General features: G+C 37.0%; 1 protein-coding gene across 1 annotated transcript in view; it reads left to right on the top strand.

Annotated features, from left to right (window-relative positions):
• Nucleotides 1-23134, top strand: part of ASXL3 (ASXL transcriptional regulator 3) — a gene marked incomplete at its 5' end in the record, with an annotated part of 121833 nt that overhangs the window by 64756 nt on the left and 33943 nt on the right. The window contains 4 exons of the mRNA XM_084207863.1: nt 2837-2958; nt 15286-15403; nt 16324-16443; nt 20910-21073. Coding sequence (XP_084063989.1) covers nt 2837-2958; nt 15286-15403; nt 16324-16443; nt 20910-21073 — 524 coding nt within the window. The remainder of the gene's footprint in view (nt 1-2836; nt 2959-15285; nt 15404-16323; nt 16444-20909; nt 21074-23134) is intronic.

The following is a 23134-nucleotide window of genomic DNA, read 5'->3' as shown; positions in this document are numbered from 1 at the left end:
GTTTTAAATGGAAATGGAAAGTTAATTAAAACATAAAAAGTGCCATTTAAAATAGTTTCCTACTATCTTACTATTTTAAGCTACAAGGTGTCTGAAGAAAAATATAACATACAAAATAAGTTTTAGAAAAGAAGTATCATTTGTTCTAAATAAATTAGGTTGAGTTTCTCTAATTACAGTCATTTAAAATATTTTAAGCAGCATATTTCAACCTCATGTATCTTTAATCATGAACTACAGGAAAAAGTCAGGATTTTTTTCAAAACTCTGAACAAACTAGTTTTTGATTGCACTAAAGAACCAGCCTGAAGTGAGGTATTCTTTCTGTAACTGTAGGAGAGATTGCAGTGATGGAAAGCTATTTATTGTTTCAGTGGGTTTCAGTTCCAGTTGTTTCACCCACTAGGACAGTCTCTGTTTCTTGGTTTAGCGTTATTGTAAAAGATTCAAAGGAACAGAGACAAAATAAACCAATATACCAATAATATTTTATGAAAATTGAAGTAATTAAAGGAATTAAAGGTATGGCCTCATAAATTCTGTCACAACTCAAGTCTATTGTTAAAAGAGAAATGAATTAAAGTCAAAAATTAATACAGAACTATGCTTATTTTTATTCCTGCTGTATCATGACTTTGATGTTAATGGTTGTGGTGTTGAGTATCATCAGATAAAGCTCAAACCTCTTGAGGAGGATGAGCTTTATCACCAAAATAAATAGGGAAGACTCCTGGATAACATCCTAGATCACCATAATGAAAATCTGAATTTGCCTTTTCAACAAGAAGGTAATAGGAGTTGCAGTCATTCTGGGGAGCAGGAATAGTTTCATCATGACAGGTCACGTTGTATCTATCCTGTTTTAGGAGGGGCACTTAAGTTTACCAGTTTCCATTCTTTAGGGATTTTTGATTGTGTTCTCTTCTCCTCTTGTTAGCTTTGGGGTTTGTGTGCACATGCTGCTTCTGGGGTTTTTTCTTCCATTCTTTGACTCTCAAAATTTGCCAAACACAGTAAAAAAAAGTTTCTTTGGAGGAGAAAACAAAATCTGGGCAATTTGAAATGTCACGTTTTTATTTTCATGTAGGTGTTCTCTGTTTCAGGAGCTTAGCTGTTGCAGTGATTTGGATTATATAAATCAGTTATTGTTTGTTTTCTGCTGACACTTTGCAGCTCTTTTACATTGTCTTATTTGATAGTAAGCTTTGCTCATCATGCAAACCTGGTGATTCTGTAAACTCAGAACCTGTTTTGTGTTGCATCTTCTTTGTGTATTTTGACAAATCCTGCAAGTATAAGGAAAAAAAATAGAAAAAAATCAGTTATAAATCTTGTGATAAAATAGCATTTTTTCTTACCTGGTAATGAAAAATTGTAATCTAATATGAATATTGGCATATCCATCTTGGCATAACAGCAGTGCCATAGAGTGTATTCTCTCTTCCTGAGGTAAGTATTAATTACTTTTTCTTTCAGTGCAAAAAAAAAAGGTTTGCAATCACATGCATCTTATGATGGCCATTACTTATTGATAGCTAAATTGTCTGTGTCTTTTTTGCTTACAATCACAAATCAAAGAACATTACAATGTTTCTTCTCAGAAACATTGCTAAAGGCACACGACCCAGCTACTTCAGGTGTCTGCTCATCCCACTGAAGGATGCACAGAAAAAATAGATTAACACTGGGCTACATTATTTCTGGTGCATGTCTGTGCAGCTTCTTTGAGTGTATTCAGACTATTCTGGTGGTGTGCAAAGTATGGCAAATCTTGGAAAAACATTTACTGCTGCAAAACATTATAAAGACGGTATGTCAACACACAAACTGGCTTTGAACGCTGTTGGAAGGCAGACTTGGACTGAGTCAGCAGAGTAGAATGGAAGAAAATCTGCTTCATTTCTGGATCCATGCTAATGCTGGTTTAGCTGGGCAGTCTTAGGTTACTAGTGAGAGAAATAGTAATGCAAGGCCTTAAGAGTGGAAAGGTTTCTGCAGCCTTTTCAGTTGAGTTTGCTGACCACCAAGACTAATAGGATCCTTCAGCTATTCTCACAGCTTTCATATCTGTTTAATAAAGCTGTTAAAAAAAATCATATTTTCATTTTATTTTTAACCAGGAAACTTTTTTCTGTGTTGCACACAACATTTATTCAAGAGGCTGTTTAATGCAAGTACTGTAGTTTTTGTTCATTAAAGCATGTATTATTTAGAAGGCTGACAAGTACAGGAGCATGTATTACCTGACAAGTATAGCAGCATGTATTACCTGAGAGACCAGAATTCATCTTGCAGGATATTCCAGTCTACCCATTAAACAGCAAAGTGTGTTCTTAGCTTTCCCAAGAGGCACTTGTTAAATAGGTGAGTCTGGCTCTTAAGAAGACATTACAATATGGTATGAAGTTACATATGTATGAATCTTTTTAGATCCAGGGGTCATCAATGTCTCTTGTATAAATGCTCATTTGGATATCTTATAATCCATTAAAATGTGTTGATGAGGAAGGTAATTTTTATGTAGTTTCTGTGTGAAATCTGTTAAGCTATTTCAGTTACCTTTCAGGACCTGAAAAACAAAATATGCAAGGCCTCCTGAACTGCATAGAAAGGGTATGATGTGGTACAAATACTAGTGAAGCAGTGCGTTTTCTTAGAATATGGCTGGATTTTCAGCTAATGTGGCCCTCAAGATCAGCTGAATTTTCTACAGCAAACTTTTTGGTTTTGGGGCATTTGCTTGTGTTGGTTTATTTTTCCCTCCTTATGACTCTCCGAGAAATAGGGAAGGTAATCCCCATAACAGTATTCTGATTTTTTATTTCTTTTTATAAAGTTTGCCCAAAGCAGACATCTGAGGAAATGTCTTCCAATCGTGATTCAAGCCTTACTAATGCACCGGTGCAAAGCAAGCTAGTATCTTCCTTCCAGCAGCACACAAAGAAAGCACTTAAACAGGTAAGCTTGTATTGACTGATCATCAGTTGGCTTCCCTTTAGCATCTCTGTCATTCCTATGTGAGTGGGATGTCAGCAGAATTGAAAGAGTCTTCTTAGGATTTTTAGCGTTATGTTTAGTGGCGTTTCATTGGGGTTTTGCAATGTTTTTAGCGAGACTGCAGTCCTATTTGTTGTGAGTTTAAAGGGGTTTTAAGTGCAGTAAGCGCTTAAAGTCAATTTTAAGTAAGCAGAATTCTTTATATTATCACACCTCTGCTTTTCCTATGTAAGCACTTGTGTTGAAAATTTTATGTGAGGTTAAAAATAAATTTTAAAAAAGCATTTTGAAAGAAGTGCTGCAGATAGGAAAGACTCTAGGTATACTTGTTCAGTTTTTCTTTATGATCTGTTAACTAATTTTTTTTCATACTGAATTTGCTACTACAGGGGTTGGGTTATTTTTTAAAAAAACTTTTGATTTGGATGATTTAGATTCCATGATAAGTATTAAAGCTTTCAAAAGCAGCTGATTATTCAAAGTCACCTGTTAGCTGAAAGCATGATAACGTGAAAATTATTTTCCAGCATTGCCAAATTACTTCAGCCTACAGCCAGACAAATGAAAAATAAAAACTAAAAAGCTAGAATTCAAAAAAACCTTATCATGACCTCTTCTCCATTTGGAGTTGTGACTTTTCTGAAGTGTTAGGATAATGAGGTGATGTTGTAGTTTTTCTCACAACTGCTCTCCTAGTTATGCTTAATGAAGATCATGTATTTCATGGGGTAGTTTATTGCTGAGTTCTTTGTTTAGGCTTAAGTTAAGCAAAGCCTGTGCACATCTCCTGTAAACGCTTTAGTTTTTCATGCAGGCTGAGTTTAAATCCAATAAAATTCATAGATGTTTATCATTCACATAAGGTAATGTTGTATTTAGAGGCTTTGAGGACTGAAAAGTATTATTAGATTGAGGTCTTACATGTGTTTGTTCAGGAAAATTGAACAGTGGGCACAAAACAGCTCACTAACCATTAGGATAGTTGTGAAAAATTTACACTTCTTGGAAACTCTTCTATACAGACTTCTTTTGGGATCTGTGAACTTCCCTAGGGGTGGAGGGAGTAGGCAAAGGGGAAAGAAGGGAATAAAAAGAGCAAAGCCACAAATGTTTGAACTTCTGTAATTGTTTAAACTCTACCATTTGTCATTTAGCAGATATGTAGCATTGAGAATAATTTTAAAAGGGCAAATTAATCAGAATAGCTTAATTAATATAAAAAGTCATAACATTGATGTGAATCTTTGAAAACATTCCCTAAGGCAGCAGGGTTAAAGCAACATCAGAAAGTTAAGTAATCGATAAAAAGAAATTAGTTTTAATTAAGTTGATGGTAATTAGATCCTGTACTTCAGAGTATGAGAGTAGCATTACAGCTATCAGCAAAATGTTTTCTCTGTGCACAATGTGAGACAAATGGGCATTTGTGTAGTGGGATAGTAGTTTTTTGCTTTGTCTTCTCTTAAAGTTTCAGGTGTTGGCTACTGCCATATATACACATTGCAGATTTGTTTTGGTATTGTAGTAGAGGTAAATAAACCTTAACAGTGATTTTATTTATAAAATTGCTGTTGGAAATTTATTCTTTTGCTTTCCAATCTTTCAATTGCTTTCATGGATGCATAGTACCTTAAATTCATACAAAGAACCTATCAGGCCTTTGAATACAGAAGAAACTTTTAGATACACTATGTAACACTCGTACAACCAACACAAACTTACTGATTCCATTCTAAAGTAACAGAGGATAAGCCATCATCATACTCTCAGCAAGTGCTTATAATAGATAAATGTATATATACTGTATATAATATACTGTAATGGGGTCTTCCTTAGCTGTTGCTTTTTATCTACTGCAAAACAGTCTTGAAAGAATGAAAACCTACAAATTAGTTTTCAGTTTCCTACTCAATTTATTTAAAACCAGTGGGTTCTTCACGTTACTTTGATCTTGTATGTATTTGTTTTGTAACCTCTAAAAATAAAGTGAGAGGGAAATTGATAATGTGCAGTTCTGTTTGAAGATCGGAGCTGGAAATAGAAGACTTTCTCTACTGTTTATCTACTTATTAACCACTCATATGTAATTCTCTTTAAATTATTGTGTGCTGGATTTACATATGATTTGCTTTTTTTAATGAATTCTGGAGATATATTCCTGGGTTTAGATTGCAATCTCCTGTTTGGCTTGTAACAGCCCACATTTCAGGATGTTCTCATGAATCAAATTAGTCACAATGCTGCCTTTCTTGAGCTCTGCAAGGAGCATGGAGGAAAGGGAATTTTTTGGGCCCTGGCTCTTGGTTTTGATTTCTCTCAGGTAGCAGTGGATTTGGGGTGTTTTGCAGGGACTAAGGAGGTTTGCAGTTGCAGTGGATTTTCATAAGCTCTGTGTCAAAGATCGGCCCTTATGTCCTCACCTTTCAAATCCTGGGCTGCCATTTTGGTCTGGAAACTTTTTAGCTTCACCACCTTCCATGGTGTCCTTACTGGGAAAGAGATTTTGCGTGCTTTACCACTGAGTGTGTTTCGTGCTTCCCTTTGGTTTCTGACAGAGTTTCAGTTTTCTCTTGTAAAATGCTTACACTTTGGTCTGAGTGTGATGTCCCACAAACCAGTTCCTGTTCATGAGGGCATAGACAAGAGCCTATGGTGTAGAGCTGCCTTTTATGCTTGGCTTTCTGATGGCAGATTTTACAGACTTGTGTTTCCCTTATGCTGTTGGAAGTGCTTGGGCATGTGTGCCCAGCTGTTACTGCTCTTGTACCTTTGAAAAGAAGGCTTACGGCACGCTGATTTCCTGTCAGCACTGATCAGTTCCATACTGATTTACCTCATTTTCACACTCGAGACTTTTGGCATGCAGACCCATGTAAGGACCTCTTCCCGGGAAAGTACTGAACTACTCCTGCATCTGCTAGCAGTGGTACATGGTCACACTACTGTGTGCATTATTCTTGCTCTGGACAAGGCTAACTCCAGTATGGACATCAAGTCATGGCATAGTATCTACATGCTTCTGTCTGGTCCAGTTTCTGTTCCATTGACTTGAGGTGATACTTTTTTGTGGAAGTCTTCGCTGTATACAGATTTATCTTTATCTATCAAGATGTTCTTGGAACATTTCTCAGAAGAAAGGATCATACCTGCAAACTGGCCTCACATAGGTAACACTGAGAATGTGTGAATATCCAGGACATTGAGGTGGTGTTAGTGTCTGTTGGACTCTGATAGCCAAGTGTATGAGCACCTTGCCCGTCAGTGTACCAGGTGTTCCCTGGGTCAGTACCAAGAGAGGAGAAAGAACTTGAAGATGCGCTCTAATGGTGTCTGGGATAATAGTAGACCTCCCAGACATGGAAGAAAATCCTGCCTCACTTTTGGCACTTTGGAATCAGCACCAAGAAGGGTACCCATAAATTTTCTTTTGGGAGAAGAGAAGGATACTCCATTCAGACTCAGGATCTGAATAAAGAACCAGGACATGTCTGAGACTGTGCTGGGCATCCAGATCTCTTTGTAGAGACAGAAACTCCAGAGACAGCAGCCAAGTGGGTTTGGGAGGAGAGAAGCTCAGGAAATAAGGGAATCAACACAAGGTATGTCACTGCCATGATTTGTTTTGTTTTCCTTAACTTTGGGCTTTGTCTGCATGCTTGGTGGCTGGGTTCATATATGTGCCACTATATAATTCATGAAGTGGGTAGATGCAGTTTTTTAATGAGAAGGAAGGCACCCATTTGTAGTATTTATTCTTATGATAGAAATGGCAACTACACCCCCTTTTTTTTTTCCTGTGGATGCTGTTATGCCCCAAGCAGTAATAGAGCAATGGGGAAGTTAGGGTTTAGCTCATATATTGCTTCTGAATTGTAGGACATTAGATCTGTCCAGCTCCAAATAATATTTCAGGCCGACATTTCTACCACAACTATAATTCTTATTTAGAAACCAACCTACAAGAGACTAAATTTCAAGATGGTTAACACTGTAATTTAGCCCTGATTTACCCAAATTCATAACTAGTTTATCAAGATCTGTTTGTTTCCTTTTTCTTTTTTTTTGGACACAGGTGTCCAAGTGTCTAGGTTGACACTGAAGGTAGAATCCTGATCTCCCATGATGCTGGTGTGAATTTGCTTTCCCGTCTTCAGCTCACACTGCTTACCTTTCTTTGAGAGAAGAGCAAACTCACCAGTCTTGCTCCCTCCACACTCATTCTGTTAGGACTTCTTTCCTTGACTACAGCCAGATGCAGGTTATCTTGAAGCATTTTGCTGTCCATAAAAAGTAATCCAGTATGAGTCTGTCTGTGGTGTCTCTCCTTTGACTCATTTGAGCAACTGCTCCCTCACATGCTCTAAGCCTGACACATTTGCCTGCCCTGCTTTCCCTTCCTCACCCCAAAGAAGCAAAGGTGACAGAGGAGATCATTATGATTTTGTCCTAATCACTTAGAATTTAAATGCAGGGTGTCTTCCTGAAAGGCTCTGAAAATCCACTGTGAACTGAGAGGTATTTTTTGTCCTGAATTCCTTGTTATAGAGAGTTTGCTGCAGTTGCTCAGTGTCTCTCTTAACCAGCTTCTTATGTTTCATTTCAGATGCAACAAATGTACCAATGCCACAGTTGGAGAATTCTGGCTCCCTAGCTGAAGCATTTGATCAGATGTCTGGCAACATAAGTGATGATTCTTGACAAATTTTCCTGACAACAAATGGAAAAGAAGGAAAACATGTTGCTTTTTGACTTCTAGAGAGACATGGGAAGGGACACTGGAGTTTACAAAATGCATTCTGGAAAATGGAAGTTCGAAGATGATAAACTAAACTGATTTTCTGATTGCCAAGACAAGTCTAGGGAAGAGGACAGAGAAGCTATGGCAGGGAGACTGCATAATGGGGAAAAGAAGCTGGGAGAGCAAGAGTTCCAGCAGAAGCTGTTCAGGGAGTACATGCATTGCCCGAAGGCTGGCTGCACGGTATGTCCCTCTAAAGGTCCCTATGCATGGGCAGCACACACCAGCTGCTCAACACAGTGCTTTGGTAAGACCCAAGACAATGTTTATGAGACTCTCCTCTGGGTCATCCCTGTGGTCCTCAGCCCTTACCTGTGATGGAAAGAAAGGGACAGGAATCCACACAATCCCTGCATTTTACTGCTTTTCTAATAACTGCCTCCCAGTTGCTGGAGCATTCTGCTTGTTTCTCCTCTGGAGTTGTTTGCACAGCGTGCTCCTACACCTTTTCTGTTTTAATAAATGTATTTTAGAGAACTGCTTAGTCTGAGAAATAACTAAAGAATTCTAAAGCTATTTTAAGTGTTGAAGCCTAGCTGCCTGTCTACCTCAGTGTAGGACAATATCCCTCATTTAAAATATGTCCTGGCATGACCATTACCTTTGCTTAAACCTGCCACTTCAACATAGTGAAATCTTCTTCCCAAATCCATGTTAAAAGGGTTCTCTTCTATTCTGTAGATCAGTGGCTTTTTTCCAAGTCTCAGGTAGTCAAGCTGAAGGTAGCAGCCTCATTCTAAGCATTAAATTTATCTGTTAATGTGTTTCTGTAAGTAGCCTGTCCCTTAAGTAGCTTAGGGAAATATTTCAGATGGATTGGTCATTGCTGTTGTATGAATGAAAATAAAAGCACTAGAGACTGGAGTCCCAGTTAAGCTTTTCCACTGGAGTTACGTGATTTTTCCTTATAGTGGCAGCGAATATCTAAGTGAGTATCTTCTTTTGGGCCATGTGAAAGGAACAGCTTTTGATTTGAATAGTTTGTAACATGAAATTATATCCAGGTGACAATGAATCATGCCTTGATTTTAAAGCGCATCCTAGAAAGTGTTGGTCTTTTCAGGGAAAGGCAGGATTTGGAACAGCTCACAACTCTTCAGAGCTCTAGGAAGCCTCCTACAAAATGTTGACAAGCAGTTATCTGCAAATGGTGTTCCAGGAGCTGTTGGGTACGTCCCCAGAAGGCTGTGTGCTCAGGATGTGTGGGCAAGCAGGAGTACCTGGGCTGAAACAGGATGTCAGGCAGAAAGACATTACACTGCTTACATGGCTGCAATGTAAATTCTCTGAGTGGTAATATGAGAAGATTTTTGATCTGCGGAGTCTAGCATGAAGCCCCTGCTGTATGCTTTGGCCCCTGTGCAGAGTGTGTTTGAAAATTTGACCTCATGGAAAGTGTTGATTACTGTTTTAAGATTTTGTATTGACACTGCTATCTTTGTTTTCATTTGTTTTTAAAGTGCTTTCTACAAACTGTTTCCTTACCTACATGTGCTTTGTTGTGCCAAAGAACTCATTTCCCCATAAAACACTTTTCAGCTGATGGATGTTGTTAATTTAATACTACACAAAACATTAAAAAAAACCCCCAATTCTTCTCTTTGTTAAAAAGCTTTCACTGTGTTGATGCATATGCTATCATCATTTCCATTTACATTCAAGTCAAAACAGACATTGAACAGATCACATGTGGTTTTTGTCCTTTTTTCTGTGGTTGGGAAAGCACCAAAAGCATTTACTTTGCAGTCTGTCGTAATCTGCAGCAACTGTAGCTGTGACTGCTTTACTGTAATCCCGTAGATAGTAGTGTTAGCTTGCAGGTGTACAGACACACATGTGAACAGACAAATCTCCTTGTCTGCCCCACAAAGGTCCAAGCACTTCAGTTCAGTGTTGGTTACGACACAGGTAAATGTTCAGTGTTAATGTGTACTGTAGTCCTACTGAAAGCCCCTGAGTCCTACTGAAACCTAAAGAACAAATATGCAGCAATACATTATTTTTTATTCTGAATACAGATGTAGCTATCACAAGGTTAGGAGGATGGCATGGGACAAGAATAGATGCTTATTTGAAAAGGTGTTAGCAGTTGTTTCAAAATAAACCCCGGGTTTCCAAACTTCCATCCTGCTGATTCTGACACTACTCTTCATCTCCAGATGACCAACTGTGTACTCTTGGCGCCATACTGACATGTTTAGTGTACCAGTATGGTTGGAAGTAATTTAGTTTTCTTTGGAAATGGCACTTTGTGCTTTGTAGTTGTTTCCATAGGACATCTTTATTGTGTTTTAATCTTATGGTTGCATGCTTATAACTGAGTGCTTTGTTAATGTTTAATATGAGAATTAGTGGCATCTAGGAAATAATAATGGGTTTACTCTTCATGATTTGTGGTGCTTACTGTTTTAGTTTAACTGATCTGTCTGCCCATGAAACAGGTTGCCACTGAGAAATTTTAATTTAACTGAGATGTGGGAGTTAATTTTACTAAAAAAAATGAGGGTGCGAGAGAAGACAAAGACTGAATTTTGTGGTGGTGTTAAGTGAATCAGTGATAAGCCATAAGCCTGTTTCATCTTTGTCAATTTAGGATCCATAACCATGATGTAGAGTTGTTACTTATTTTGTGCAAGAGACTTTGCTCAGTGTGTCATAGCTGGTGTTTTCGCATGGCAGAATGGAGGCATTCCATAGCTTTACATTTCTGATCCATAATGTGTGAAATTTCAAAGGTTATGTTTCATTACATGAGTTTCAGAATGTAGACTTGACATTTATGGAACAAGTAGAAATCTGGGACGATGTTGCTTAATGCAACCAAGTGTTACATGTCTTTGTTGATAATGACTTAATTTTTAACATTCTCAGCGTGTCACGCATTTAAGCTCAAATGAAAGTGGTTTTCTGCATTAATGGTTTATCTGTGTGCTCCATTTTTTCATTCTGAGTTTAAAAGATGTGGGAAAGAAAAATAACAAAAAAAATTGCCAAGCAGCAGTAAAATCAGAGCACAGAGGATGACATTTTGCTTCTGGTGCTCTTTTGGGGAGGTATTTTGCCCTCATCTCCAGTTGTTTTAGTTTATATTGTTTCCTTTCATTCGTGCTTGAAAGATGACTTTACGAGTTTTTACTGAAGACAGTCAACCATTGTGTCACATGGGTGAAGAAGTCTTTCCTGTGTTAAGATCAACTGAACATGAAATTAGTATTCTTAAGAGCATATAATGGCATTCATGAAACCTCCAAAATACTGCTATACTCTAGTAGGGATAGAAACTCCTTGAAAAACAGAAGGAACCTTGCTCTTGTCACATATTTATTTTAAAAAACCCACTTGGAATTAGAAGTTCACTTTTAATTTCATGGTGTTTTTCTTTTGCCATCTATCTTTAGAGTTTATGTTTTCATAATTTTCATCTTTTTATTTTATTTGGAATTCTTTGGATGAAAATGGATTGATAGTTTACTTAAAGATTTTGGCAATAAAAATAACTTCATTAAACCGAATAATTATGCCAAGCACTGTATAATGACCATGGCAGTGTTATTCAACAGATGGTCACAGGTTCATTTTTATGAATGGGAATACTGGGAATTCTCCATACTCATTATGTGCGAGAGATTCACAGATGTCCTTTGCAAATCTGCTTGTGAAAGGCTGGATGTAAGTATTATATTTTGGTGGTAATTTTAAGAGAGCTTGTAATGTTTTAACTTGTATATTACATGAACTTTCATTTCCTTTGTTTTTTTTTAATTTATTTGTTGTACAAATAGGATGGTAGTAATGTCTTACAGAATACTTTAACAGTGATAAGTTCTAGGTATTTAAAACGTGCAGCTTTTTTCACTCGAGCATTTAGCACGAAGTGATTGAATGCGTTTGAAATGTAAACGTAGCATCTCATTAAAGAAAAATATTCTTTATTTAAGCTATCCTATGCACTACATATGTTTTTTCCTATTTTACCATAGTGAAAATGACATCTTACCATTTGGTAAAATCATCATCTGTTTCTTGCAGTTCTGTAGGAAGTCCAGCTAGGAGGTTATATATCTTTAAATATGGATGAGATGGAAAAGGCTGCGTCTGTGAAAGATGACAATGTAGTGTGTGTTAGCTACTGTTTCCGTATCTACAGTGATTTCTGGAACCATTTTTCCGTGGAATAAGTTACAACATTTCTCATTTTCTTCAGTGCTAGTTATAAATTTGATTTATTTGGTCGTGGTGACTAGGAAAGCACTAAATTAGCTTGGCGCACTAAAAGCTCAGTATAGCAAGCATTTGGTGCATGTTTCACTTGGAGTAATCTCATTGGCTTCTCAGCTAAGTAGAATTAATCTTGGGTTACAAGATTCTTGTCTTATCCTACAGTAGTCTTGTATTCTAAAATGAATGTCCCTCAGGCTAGGTGTAGAGAAGTTATTTATTTGTCCTCAGTGGAGACTACAGAGATTGTCCTTCCTTTATACCTAACTCCTGGGGTTTGGCTTCCCTTGTAGCTGGGTGTCAGTCAGCAGTTTCTCCCGCTGCTGGGTTATCTTGCAAAGACTTGCCTGCCCAAAAATTTCAGATCCTGCAGCTTCAAATTCAGAGGAGAAATTACCATAAAATTGTTGTGATTAGCTGGGCATATCACAACACGAATGTCTGCGCAGAATCTCAGCTATCTCTTTACCCTGCAAATCATATGGTAGATTATTTACTTGTTATGTTTGTACCCCCTTCCCCCATCTTACATCTTTCATTTGACAAATGAAAAGACAGAGAGGCATGGGGAAGGTTGTGCATCTATTCTCTGTACACAGGATAATTCACTGGTAATTCGTTAATTTTGTGTTAAAAGTTTTACTTAGATTTAATGTCCATATTGTGGGGGCGTTCTGTTTTGGGGATTGGTTTGGTTTTTTTTTGTTTGGTTGGGGTTTTTTTGGTTGGTTGTTTTTTTTTTTTTTTTTTTTGTTTTGTTTTACAGACTGTCCTTCAGGTATGTGTAGCTTTACCGTCAGCTTGATTTTCAGAGTTCACTTGGGCCCTTTTTAGTGATCAGTTCCTTGCGCTGGGGAACTGGAGGAGCTGGGGAAGGAACTGGCAGTGAATCAATGCATGTTAGTTTAAAAGAAACCCTGAAAAACAAATGTTTGTCAAAGGGAAATGGTATCTTTATGATTTTTGCTTAACCTTCATATATAGAGATGCTTAGGCTGTAGCTAGAGAAATGTTCTGTGCCTCAAAGTAAATAGTTCTGGTAGCTTTGTCTGCTCCCAGCTGTATTTCCTCCTCTAACTGTCCAGGGAGTGTCTTGCATTAGTGCTCCATGGGCATGAGTTGGCCTGTGCTTCTTGCAAATGCCAGATTAGTTGCATAAATGTGTGCTTAGCCCTGCCAGTAACAGAAAAGAAGGTAAGTGGTGCTCCTGACAAATACTGGGTACCGCTGCCCTCGCTCCAGCAGCACGTGTGTCACCTGAGGTGTATGAACACTGCATGCCTGTCACTGGTGGTGAATACATTGCTGGTTCCTTCCTCTCCTTCATGGAAGTTCAGTCTAAGCATTGCAAATCAACTGTGAGGCTTGACAAAGGATCTGCCTTTGCCACAGTGGCTCCATAAATCATTAAAATGGTGCTTCCGTATGGATGCTGGCCGTAAGGCTGGGAAACCTTGGTGAGGGGTGGACATTGTCTTGGAAACTCAGGAGGAGGCAGGTGGACAATATGGAGCATTGTTTGGGCTCTAACCATTTGCCTTGAGTGGAGGAAATGAGGGTGATGTGAGGAAATCAGGCTGTGGGGCACCATGATATGAAGTTGTGTTATATTGGTGTATTGGTGGTGCAGCCATTGCCAGTCTTTTCAGTTAATTTTTAATGAACTGTTCCCACTGTCTCCATGGTATTACTGTTAATTAAGGATCACCTGATTTGACACTTAGGTTTTCAGAGTAATTTTTGGAATTTTGAGGAATTTTGGAGAAATGTTAACACTTTAGAATTTTCTGTCCACAAGTCTGGCTGTGCTTGCTTGATACCAGTATGAAATTTCTGTCTTAAAAATGTTTGAAGTATCAGCTGTTCTTTATGGCTTTCTGCTGCTTCTTTGGTTCAGTGTAGATCTGACCAGCTCCCTCTCTTTGTTTGATTTCAAGTGTTCTCATTTGCTTTTTATTGCACAGTGGTTACGTGTCCTTTCAGAAGTACAATAAAATGGGTTAATCCATGAAACAGTTTCTATGTGGCCTGGTGTATTTTACGTTGTGTAGAGTGTTGTTTAGAGGAATAGACCAATATCGATTTCTTTCTTCTCAAAGGTTTTTTTTCCTATTATTTAGCTATGTGAACAATTTGGAAAGGTATTACAATCCATTAAAGTTACAGACTTAAACCTTATAGGGCATAAGTCGTTCATGCTCATAAACCTATAGGGATAATTCATATCACATATGTACCTTGTTGATATGGTATTGCTTTAATAAATCCCCCAAGTTCATAACACAAATCGCAATTGTAAAAATAGAGTGCACAGTAAGAATGGAGAAAAATAGATAGGAGGCTAGGAGAAGTCTGTATTAAGCCCAGCCCATTCTGATTAATTCCAGAATTTTAATGCTTGCAGATGCATTAATTGGCAGGTATTCATATTTTTATGTTTTAAGACCTTTTGAATGATATATAATTTTCCATATAAATCAGTCTGATGGGTATTTGCTATTTCTAATGTGTAGATATTTTATATTACATTATCAGCCCTGTATTTGATACATTTATGAAACACAAAGCACTACCATTTGTAGAGATTTATTCGTGTATCATTTTCCCCCAGATTTGCCAGAACACCATCATGTTCGTGTTCTGAAGGTTAATGCCCAAAGTCAAACAGACAGAAGCCAAATGCTGCAAGGTTTCCAAGATTAGGACTGATTCCCTTCACGAAAATAAATGATTCCTGCCATGTTCAGTGATTTTGTGCAGCACTACTCACGGCTGAGTGAGTGCATCAATACTGTAGTCCTTACATGCTGTACATACTGATGACACTCTGTGTTAACTTGATTGACTGAGCAGTATACTGGAGAGGATGCACCTGCGAGAGATGTGCAGACATATATATTTTTATTCTGGTTTTGAAACATTTTGGGTTTACTTTTTTTATTTTGGAAGTCTTAGTTTCACATTTCGTGGGTTATCATGTTGTGCTGTTAAGGTAGAGCAAACAGTTACGTGCTTCTTTGTTGTCAAAACTGGATTGGAAAATGATCTAAGGTGCATCTTCTTTCTCTATAAAAAAAAGGAGAAAAAGCCTGATTTTGTATTTTAAAAGAAAATGACATAAAGAGGACGAGTGTGAAGTCTGGCAAGTCAGTAGCTGTGTAAATTATGCTTATTTTAAGGGATTCAGTTTAATGGTAGAGAAATGTCATGTGTAATTCACTTATAAGCATTATTTTTTGCTACAATTTTATGTTTTGTTATCGTTTTTGTAGGCTTTGAGACAACAGCAGAAAAGAAGAAATGGAGTCTCAATGATGGTAAACAAGACTGTTCCTCGTGTTGTTTTGACACCATTAAAGGTGTCCGATGAGCAGTCGGATTCACCTTCAGGTAAATAGCTAAAGGACCGTTTGCAAGATCAGCTCTAATCACAGAGCCTTCCTCTGAATCAGATGTGTGGCATACAGAATTTGGAATTGCTGAAATACTATTTCCACTGGGTGGCTTTGTTTAACGTCTTTATTTCTTTATCAAGACTCGTGTCTTAAGGATGGAGATTTTTCTTTAATAAAGAGCTGAAGGCACACAGTAAAATGACAATTGGTAATAGCAGCAGCTTTAAAGGAATGCAGAGTAACATTTTGTTTGGCTCTGGAGCTCTAATGGAGGACCACATGCTGGTATTCAATGCCATAAAAAGAGGAGGGGGGAAAGGCAAGCTTCTCCGTGAATGTGAATTTGTGTCTCAGTTCTGCATTGCAATACTCAAATCCTTTTGTTAGCTTTTCTTCTTTTGCCATGCTTATCATTGCAGCATTACCTTGACCTTTAGCTCTGGTGGTTAAGTTACTTCATTTTAAGAGATTTCTGTGTCTATGTTTAACACAAATTGACAATTGTATTTCCAAACATATCTTTTCTTTAAATGTTTCTTCAAAAAGAAATTATCTTTTTTTCAGCCTTAGGTTGCTTTACTGCCCCATAACTTAAGGTTAAAATATTTTTTAAAATATCTCCTGGGCATTATAGAACTATGTTATTTTTATTAGATCACTGAACATTTTTATTGACTGCAGTGTTCAGTAAACTTTAGTTTTCAGCACTTAATTGATTTATTGAGCTTTTACTTCCAGTTCCTGAGATGAGGAGGAATTGTGTTGTGACCAGAAAAGTATATTGCCTTTAAGCAAGAAAATGTCAATTTTTTTTTTAATCCTATTTTTGTTTTGTTTATGGTGTAGGGGGTGCTGAGGGGATTGTTAGTAAAAGTGCAAAAGCATCATATTTGAGGGATTTTACTTTTTCCAAAGGATCGGAATCTAAAAATGGTGAAGCAGATGGTTCTGATAAAGAGATGAAACATGGGCAAAAGTCTCCAACTGGAAAGCAAACAAGCCAGCACTTAAAGAGGTTAAAAAAATCTGGTTTAGGTGAGTAGGAGTAAAATAAATATCTTACTTGTAATACTGATATTTTTCTAAACTCTGTGTTCTCTTTGAAAGTTTTATTTTTCTGTTTACCTGTCCCTTTTTCAAACTCAGCAGCTGATCCTTTCTCAAGAAGACATCTTTCTGTCTACCTGGAAAATCCATGGTCAGTTTTTTTTTTGTCCTCAGTGGTTGCTTTTTAAAGTTTGACAGACCTAAGCAATTGCAGGCAGAGAGGTGATTTAGCAATTAGATTCTGATTGTTATGTAATGATTTTTTGGGGGATGGGGGCGGTGTGTAACAGATATTCTATCTTCATGGTGAATTTGCTTGTCTAATGTGCATTTATTCCCAGAGATAGCAGCATATTTGCTTACATGCTTGCCTGATTAGAAGTTAACATTCTCTTTTCTTTATTTGCATTATTGCATGTCATATAGAGTTTTGGCATAAAAGTTTTGGTTGGTTCTTCTTTGGTTGATTTAGTTCTTCAGTTGGATCTGTAACTATTTTGAAGCTACATCTCTTGCGGTGGTAGACGCAGATTCTGATTTTATTTTCTGTGGGTTTTTTAGTGAGGTTCATGGATCACGTTCTGTACTTAACAAAGAATTTTCTCTGAAGAGATCCTAAGAGTAAATTCTAAATCTCCATGTCATAGACAGATTTTCCTGCTCTTCATGAAATTTAATTGGAAAAGTTCCCTAGGGAGCACAAAATGTAGTGTTCTCTAAGACTCTTGTCACTGCTTAAATGAAGTCAAAGAATGACATAACTGTTTCTTTATCTTTACAAAGTACTTCTTGCATTCATCAGAATGCTTAGTCATTTAGAGAAGTATTTTGCAATGTGGCCATGTTGGAAAAGATAACAAACAAGCTTTTTGTAGTGCTAAATCCTAGAAGTTATTTTATGTCCGTCTTTGTGGGGATAAGATTGTTCTTCTTTATTAATCATCCAGCCTAGTCCTATTTTTATGTATAATGATCCTGTAAAATAGCTCCAAGGCACTTTACTTCCTAAATGCTGTAGGAGAGTTGTTGAATGTGCTATTGCCAGTTCCTGGCAGTATAACCTCTTAGCCTTATTGTATCACAGCCTCCCATGAAAGTGTACTTTGGTTTCATACATGATCTTTCTGCAGATTATCAATCAGTCCCATGTGGATAGCTAGTTCTCTATGTTGATCCAACATCATTATTCAAAATAGACAATACTCCCTCAGTATTAGAGCTTTTGCTGTGTAAAGTTATATTCAATGTTAGATGATCTCCTGTCATTTTTCTCTACATTTAAGATTGAGATACATAATATTCCTCCCCATCTTCCAATATGACATCAACTGTTGGCTCATGATATCAAATTCATTTTTTAGGGGTTTTTTGGTGGATTTTGGAAAATAAATCTATTGGCATTTTGGGACAACACACATGAAGTGCAGGGAACTTTGTATAAGGTTTAAGGGTTTCTGTTATTGTACCTGTTGAAATGTTTCTCTCATGACACAGCATTTCTTGGGATGCTAGAAGTGCAGTTGTAGAGCAGCTTTGAGAACAGGTCCAGGGTCCTGTGTAGTGCACAATTCAGGTCCAGATATTGTTTGATTGTCTGAAACTCTGCTGATCTGCCCAACATTTACTATGTGTTGTGTTTGGTAGACTTTCTGAGCTCTGATTAAATACGATTGCCTTTTTTCCATTTAGTTAACAGCTTCTGCCAACTGTGGGATTTCTGTCCTTTTTCTGTTTTCATTTTCATATCTTGATGCAGACCCATGGTGCTCCCATCTTCTTATGGTTAATTCTCTGTGTTGAGGAGCAAACTCTTATTTTCCAAGGCTGCAAGCCTGAGTTTCTCTCTTGTCTTACAGCTTCTATTTCTGATTTGGACAGTGATACCCCTGAACTATATAAGGGTTCAAAATGTCTTTCTCTGTGGAAAACAACATAAAAAACACTGGCACATGTTTTGTCATAAACTCTTCTCAGAGCTATGATTAGTGATGCAGTAGTGTCATACTTCCATGCTGCTCCCAAATACTTCACTAAATCTTATTACAAACTTGGGACCTGCTATACAGAACCTAAATTAGCCATAGGAAGGGTGCAGGAGAGAGAATTTGTTATAAATTCTGAACAGATTTTGAGGGGGTTTTTTTAAGTAGAACTGTGGTGGGCATCCACATTTTGCTACACACACAGAAGCAATACACTCATTTCTTCCAGAAGCTGATAAAACCCCCATAGTACTCTGTAAGCAATAGAAGGCCAAATAAATCAGAAAATGTAGATTTGATTCTTTGTCTTGGGCTTTTCATGCTATGAGAATATCTGCCACTGAAGGATGTTACCGATTTTGTAGTCATGTATCTTATTTCAGTTTAGATTATCTCTGTGTGTATGTCTTCCCGTAGGATATGAAGCTCTAGCTGGGGAAAATGTTACTCTAATTTGGAGTCGCTTAGAAGATGGGGATATGGTTTTTTTATTGATTAAAAAAAGAGAATATACATATAAGCATTAAAATTCAGTACATCGTACAACTTGTGTTATGCTCAGGGACTGTGTTCTTTTTACATTTATATTTAGTGGGTGGAACAGATGGTGAGGATAGTTTATAGTGATGCATTCATGAAAATGGGCACTTCTTCCATGCAATTGTCCTGTATAACAGGGCATTCATTTGTTGGTAATGGAGTCTTAGCTGTACTGAAATAGAGTATGTTAGAAATATGTGTTGGAAAAGGTTATCCTGTGCTGAGTGCAAAGTAGTTCTCGTCTCATTCAGTTACTATCAGGTGCTGAAATATAAAATAAAATTACAAGAATGTTTACAGGAGGCTGTGACTGAAGCGGAGCTTTTAGAATTTACAAATCTTCATTTTCTTGCATATGTATATTTTGTAGTTACAGACTTTCAGGAAAGAGACCACCATAGGTCCTCTAAGAAATCCAAAGCATAGTTGCATTCCTTCTATTGTGGTTACTGTTAAGTAGCTTGTAGCATTTGAGACATTCCTAATAGTCAGTATGCTCAAATTTTTTCATTTTTAAAACATATTTAATTTTCTTAATGTGTCAGTTTTAATTGTTGCTGAGAGGTCCTATGTAAATGCCAAATGCCATCATTCATCATAGCAGTGGAATAATCTTTTAATCACTTTTTTAGAGATTCTGAGAGAGTTTGTGTTTTATATAGTTCCCCTCTTAAACCATTTTTGAAATATGTGAAAGTACAACAAAGTGAAACCTGAAGACATTTCCTGGGAGGAGTTAGAAGCTTTTGACTTTTTCCAGACACCTGGACTTTGATGTGTTAAGATTTAGAGGAAAAAAGGGATTGTAGCAGTATATAAATACCTTGAAGCAGAAAGCTCTCTAAGAAACTTTAAAAAATATTTTCAAAATATTATTCTGGAAATACTAGCAAAATCAGACCAGACAGGATCTCCAGTGGTCATCTAATTTGTTCAAGAGTCATAGGTCAAAATCAGATATGCATCTGTCATTACTGACAGGTATTTGTCTAACATATTCTTAAAATATTTTGGTGGAGACAGTAATACCTCCCTATGGATTTAATTCAGCATCTCCTTGTTCTTGGTGATTGAAAGCTTTCGTTTCCCAGTATCTTAACAGATATATTTCTTACTGTGCAAGGGTTTAAGATGATAGCCTTTCTGTCCACTGTGTAAAGTAAGAAGACATTATTCTATAGGGCTGTTCATGAGCCATATGGTTATTTCCCTTTCCCTCTGCTGAGTCTTTATCTTACTCCTGTGTTTGTATCATTCCTCTCATACCTTGTTTACTAATCTCACAATTTCTGCTGCTGCCTTCTGTGTTTTGATCATTTTAAATCTTAGTTCTTAGGAAAATTCTGAAAAATTATCTTGTTTTTGTTGTTAATGTTTTCAAACATTAACATATTAAATATTCTCATCTCTTTGATCACTCTCTATTCACACAGGTTTTAGCAGGTGCAATGGGACACATTCTGTAGGCCATAGGGCACTGCTGATGGCAAAAGAGAAGCTGTCCATAATTATTGATTCACATCAGCCTCATCAAGCAGCCTTTTGCTTGAAAATAGGTGCTTGTATAATTATTGTTGATGACATGACAGGATTATTTTCTGCAGCTGTTGAGTTGGTCTCAAGCTGGAAGTAAGAATATGTCAGCTGTGATGTTTACTGGAACATAAGAGGTCAAGAGACAAATGCATTTTGTCTCTTTATTATAAAATAACAATACTTTATCATCAAGAGACGAACAGAAAATATTTTTTAATATTATACAAATATAAGAGCTGTAAAGACACCTAGAAAAGGCTGTGTTACCCTTCTCAGAGTACCATTTCTCTAGAGCTTATTGTATTATACAGTAAAATCTAAAAACTTAAAAAGAAGACTTGTTCCTACTCTCTTCCTTCATTTATGTTTAAAGGTTTTTCTGTTTATTTACTCCAGGACATTTGAAATGGACCAAAGCTGAGGATATTGACATAGAAACACCGGGATCTATTCTAGTGAACACTAACCTGAGGGCTTTAATAAATAAACACACCTTTGCTTCTTTACCTCAGCATTTTCAACAATACCTCCTGCTTTTGCTTCCAGAAGTAGACAGGCAGGTAAGTAGCATCATAAAATATTTCTATTTTTAATGAGACTTTTTTACAGCGTGTTTGCACGGGCTGATTTGACTGACTAGGAATCGTTCCAGGAAAGAATTAGAAAATCTCGATACTTTCTTAGGTTCAAGTGTTAGATGAAGAACGACTGTAAAGTTTGTCTGTGAAAACCAGCTCCTGCCTCTTTGCTTCCTGAAAACTCTGCAGGTCCCTGATTTGTCTGAATGGAAACTGGGCAGCGAATCTTTCAAACTTGCCAAATCACTTAATTAGCTTTTCTGCCTATGGTGCTGAAGATAAACTTCTCATTCTCAAGACTTTCTTTATTTTGAGTCTCTTTTCACCTGTGATCTTTCATGGTGCTCTGCCAGCAATGTCCAGGTCAACATTAGTCAATTAGTCAATGTTTGTTCTCCTGCTCTTCATCTTTTGGACAAGCCTACATAAACTCAGCTCCACTGCACTGAATCCACTTATTCACACCTTTTATGAGGAATATCTTCTCCAGAGGTTATGGCTGTATGCTCAGATCTGTGGAGAGAATGATTTGGAGAGGAACAGGTTGGAAATAAAATTTCAGTTTTGTGATCTTTCCTAAAATGTCTGGTCCTTCCTGCATTTGTTGATCAGATTGCAGGGTTTCTTAGAGAGAGAAAAAAAAAGTCTTTCTAGCATGTCTCATAGTTAAAGGAGATTTCATTTACTCGCTTGCCTCACTTAGAGATTCAAACAGTCTTACCAGTTTCAATGGGAAATACTCATGCACTTAATTCAGACTCATTAACTTACTCAAATAGGGCATTATATTTCTTGCAGATGGTCAGTATCCCTCTGTTAATATAGTAACTAAAGAATGCAGATCACTTGAATGAGTAATTAAAACCTGCATCTTAAATCAGTATTTCATTTCAGTATTGCAGGTTTTATTTCTTAAACTGTTAGTAGTTAGTCTACCACTAAAGCAGGGAGTAGAAGTGCAATGTGACATAAAAAGAGAAAAAAAATTGTATTAATGTACATTTACTTGGCCTCTTATCAAATTAGATACTGTATGTAGTGGACCATAATTCTGCATTTAATAATAGAATGCTTGAGAAAGAACATCAGAACAAGATCCATAGAAGAAACAATATAAATATATTTATTCTCAAGCTCCCACAATGCAAAGTCAATATTGAAAAGTTTTAAGAAAAGTTTTCTCCCTGCTGTCAAACAGATTTTAACTTAGTGTCCAGCAAATATTTTTCTGATAGTTTTGATTTTTTGTTCTCTTTCTAGTTAATTCATCAGAAAAGATTAAAAAAATGTACTAGCTAAAATCATGTTTTCTCTCCAACCATCAAAGACCCACTGTTCATAAATTGCATTTCAAGTATGGGGTCTTTATTTTAAAGTTTTTTACTTTAAGATTTATTTTTAAAAATGTAGTATCTACAACTGACAAGCCTCTTACCTTCTTATCAGTGTTCTTGCAGCAGAGTTTTTTGGCAAGAAAATCAAGAGACTATTTTTTGAATTTAAACACGCCTCACTAGTTAAAAGCAGTGCATTTTTTGTCACTTTTATTTCAAAAGCCATTCACATAATGCATATAATATGTTATTTCAGAGGCCTAAAACTGCATAATTGGACACTGTTACTTCACAAGCAAATGTTGTGATGAGACATTTGCAGGTGTCCTTCTGTCTGTCATCTCACAGCATTCTGTGGGTTTGTGTAACATCCCAGGTTTTCACCTGCATTTGGAAGGCAGGAGTCACCAGTCATCTCTGGAAGTTTAATGGAAGTGTTTGGCCTCTAAGTGTGAAAGTTGGAAAATTCTTTTCCAGTGGAGGGTGGAATAGCCCTGAACACTCACTTTGCAGAAGTCTTGGTAGAGAAAGGAATGCATCTTTTTTCTTGATATCTGAGAATATGTCCTCAGCTAGGCCTGAAGTGTGGCATCCCAGATACAGACTGATGAAAGCAATTGAACTGATGTTCTTTTCCTTCCTGTGGCAAGTGGAAAATGCCAGTGTAGTGCTCAAGGATCAAATAAAAGGATAGAGAATTTTAGCCAGG

This window comes from Fringilla coelebs (assembly GCF_963513975.1).
Source record: "Fringilla coelebs genome assembly, chromosome: 1".
NCBI lineage: Eukaryota > Metazoa > Chordata > Aves > Passeriformes > Fringillidae > Fringilla > Fringilla coelebs.
Note: the sequence above shows the minus strand (reverse complement) of the source record. Positions and strands in the feature narration are given on the sequence as shown.